The 3,082-nt window shown below is 37.2% G+C and overlaps 1 protein-coding gene across 1 annotated transcript in view; it reads left to right on the top strand.

Moving 5' to 3' along the window:
* LOC106872607 (uncharacterized) overlaps positions 1 to 3,082 on the top strand; it is a 52,519-nt gene that overhangs the window by 6,942 nt on the left and 42,495 nt on the right. Inside the window, exon 2 of the mRNA XM_014919643.2 lies at positions 2,361 to 2,470. Coding sequence (XP_014775129.1) covers positions 2,368 to 2,470 — 103 coding nt within the window. The 5' untranslated portion in view covers positions 2,361 to 2,367. The remainder of the gene's footprint in view (positions 1 to 2,360; positions 2,471 to 3,082) is intronic.

Raw genomic sequence — 3,082 nt, 5'->3', positions numbered from 1 at the left:
TATATATATATATATATATATATATATTGATAGAAAAGGAAAGACGACAAAAGAAAGAAAGAGACCTCGATATTATGTAAATAGAGGGATTTATCTGTAAATAATGTGACAATTATTCAGTAGCCATGATAAAACTCTAATAATGGTTTTACATTTTGACACAAGGCCAGCAATTTTGATGGGGACGGGATAAATCGATATCATTTACCCCGTTTCTTAATTGGCACTATATGTATTTTATCGATCCCGAAAGGATAAATGTTGATCTCGGTGTTATTGATAAGCTCTAATCATGAAAGCTACAGTAAAATAATTTTTCTTCCTTAATTTTTTACAGTATACTGACATAATGTAACAAGAATAAATTCATTTTTCGCTTTTTTCTTTTTCAGGCTATCCACCAAATAATATTTATTTATGTAATAATATATTTAAATATATTTTTATATATCAAACTTAATTAATACTCCACCCAACGTATATTACTTCCGGTCTAATGGTTTCAGAACTCCTTCCACACCCTAAACTATTTCTGAGTACGGTTACGTTTATCAGATCTCGTAGATTATTTTGTGAACTATATTTATGTAATCCCATCTTGATTCATTTCATTTTCTTTCATCTGCTCTCACCTTATCTTATCTTCTATGACCAATTTTAATGCTTCCAGTTAAAACAAGACTCAGTTGCCTACTCCCCCCACACACACATACACACAAAAAGACAAGAAAGGAGAAAGCTTCCTAACTCAACTATAACGAATGTGAGCCAAAGTGAACTCGGTCTGTGAAAATAACAGCCAAATTTCTCTCAACTGTCTTAAGTAATGGTTTCAAATTCTAGCACAAGATTAACAGTTTTAGGGAAGGGATAAATCAATCACATCGACTCCTATGCTCTTATTTTACAGCATATTTCAGAGCTCTTATTTTAGAACATATTCTTATTTTATTGATCTTGGCGAAATTTGAACACAGAAAATAAGAGTTGGAAGAACTGCTGCTAATCATTTTGTCCGACGTGCTGGTTCTGCCAGCTCGCCGCCTTCAAATGTCTTAAATAATCCTTTCTCCTAAAGGAACAAGGTCTGAAATTTGTGAAGAGGGGACTAGTCGATGGTACTGATTTCATCGACCCCGAAAGAATGAAAGGCAAAGTCGACTTTGGCGGAATTTGAACTCAGAACGTAAGGACGGACGAAATGCCGATAAGCATTTCGCTCGGCGCTAACGATTCTACCAGCTCGCTGCCTTAAATGTCTTAAATAATGACATTTTACGAGAGGAATGGTTTTTACCACAGGCCAACTTGAATCGGTTGATCTAAGGATATATAACAGTGTGAACAGATATTTCCTTCCGATACTTTACGTTCAAATTCCGCCATGCCCAACTTTGCCTTACATCTTTCCGTGGTTACTAACTCATAATGAACCAGCGAATGAGTCGATGGTATTGACTTAATTCCTCTGCTGAAAACTGATATCTTTATACCTTAGTTTTAAACCATTTCTTTATCTATTTAGGCTATCAAACATGTTCTGTTTCTCCTTAGTTTTAATTTCATATTTGATTGTATTAAAAGCGTTCAGTTTCCTTGTAGAGAATGCTATGAATTGCGAATAGGCTGAGAGCAAGACTCATATCCTTACAGGTGCAGAAATTGGGTTACGATATACACTAACAACAGTCTCTATATAGTTGGCAACAAAGATCATTATTATGTACAACAATCGTTACTGTGTGAGGCCACATAACCTCGTAGTAAGGTTTAGAGCTCGAGATCGTTAGGTGATGGGCTCGATTCTCAGACAGGGCGGTGCATGGTGTTCTTGAGCAAGGCACTGCATTTCCCATTTCTGAAGTACATTCAACTGAAAATGAGTAACAGTGACAGCTGTGGGATAACTTTGCCACTTGGTGGCGTCCCTTGAAAGGAATATCTTAGACTCTCTGCATAAATGTCTTAAAAATCCGGTTAAGCTCCAGTTTCATCAGCAAATAGGCTCAAAGCAGATATATCAAGAACCTTTATAATGAAGAGGTGGCTGTGTGAATGCTGCTTCAATATAGGGATTTTACATGATAAAAAGGTCCTTACGCATCAGCTCTCAACATTCATTGGATGACTATTCATATATATGTTCTTACTGCGTTCTTCCAATATTACTATAGTTTTCTATTCTTGAGATATTGCAAACCTTTCAGCTGCAATATCTCTCCTCACCCTTGAGGGTATGAGCCCTTACAGTAGACTTGTCTAAAAAGTTTTTAAAGACTGATCCACTCCTTCAGTCAAGTAGGGAAAAGCTCCACATAGTTAACACGTTACTATAGATAATTGTTTGTGTTTAATTTCAGGGCCAAAATGAGATTCAACGCATTGCTCGTAGCATGCACTTATTGCAGTTTATTAATAGCTGCCGCAGCTGCTGTCGACCGGATTATATGTTCAACTTCCGCGCAAGCAGGTAAGTATTTCCGATTAGTTCCAGTCATTTTCCAAAATCAGTTACTTAATCGTTTCCGCCATAGCTTAGTCAGAGGCGGAAGTGCAGCACCAGTGGCTCTTTAAAGGGAGAATTGTGAGTACGAAGAAAAGAAGCTATCCTTAAATTAGAGATCTGGTTGGCAGGAATCTCTATTAAAGACACCTAAGGGTCAGGTGGAAATGTTACATTGAGTGGCGTGTCAGATCCATCACCAAAAGACAGTGGCAGTAGTAACATGGTTTCGGGTTGAGCCGTAACTATGTTAGAATACATATATGGAAGGTGCAGAGGTGCAGGATTGATCTCAGATTGAATCGAAGCACGGCCATGCCTATACTCATGAAGTAAGTGCCTACAATACACCTCATTGATTTAGCAAAACGAACTAGGGGCAGGTAGCAACTGTTTTAATTTTTCCCTGAACGTGATTCAACTCTGTCCCACTGGTGTGCTTTCTTCTTCTTCTTATTCTTCTTCTTCTTCTTCTTCTTCTTCTTCTTCTTCTTCTTCTTCTTCTTTTTCTTCTTCTCCTTCTTCTTCTTCTTCTTCTTCTTCTTCTTCTTCTTCTTCTTCTTCTTCTTCTTCTTCTTC

Source organism: Octopus bimaculoides, chromosome 9, assembly GCF_001194135.2.
Source record: "Octopus bimaculoides isolate UCB-OBI-ISO-001 chromosome 9, ASM119413v2, whole genome shotgun sequence".
In the NCBI taxonomy this organism is placed as follows: Eukaryota; Metazoa; Mollusca; class Cephalopoda; order Octopoda; family Octopodidae; genus Octopus; species Octopus bimaculoides.
This window is presented reverse-complemented; position numbering and strand designations above follow the sequence as displayed.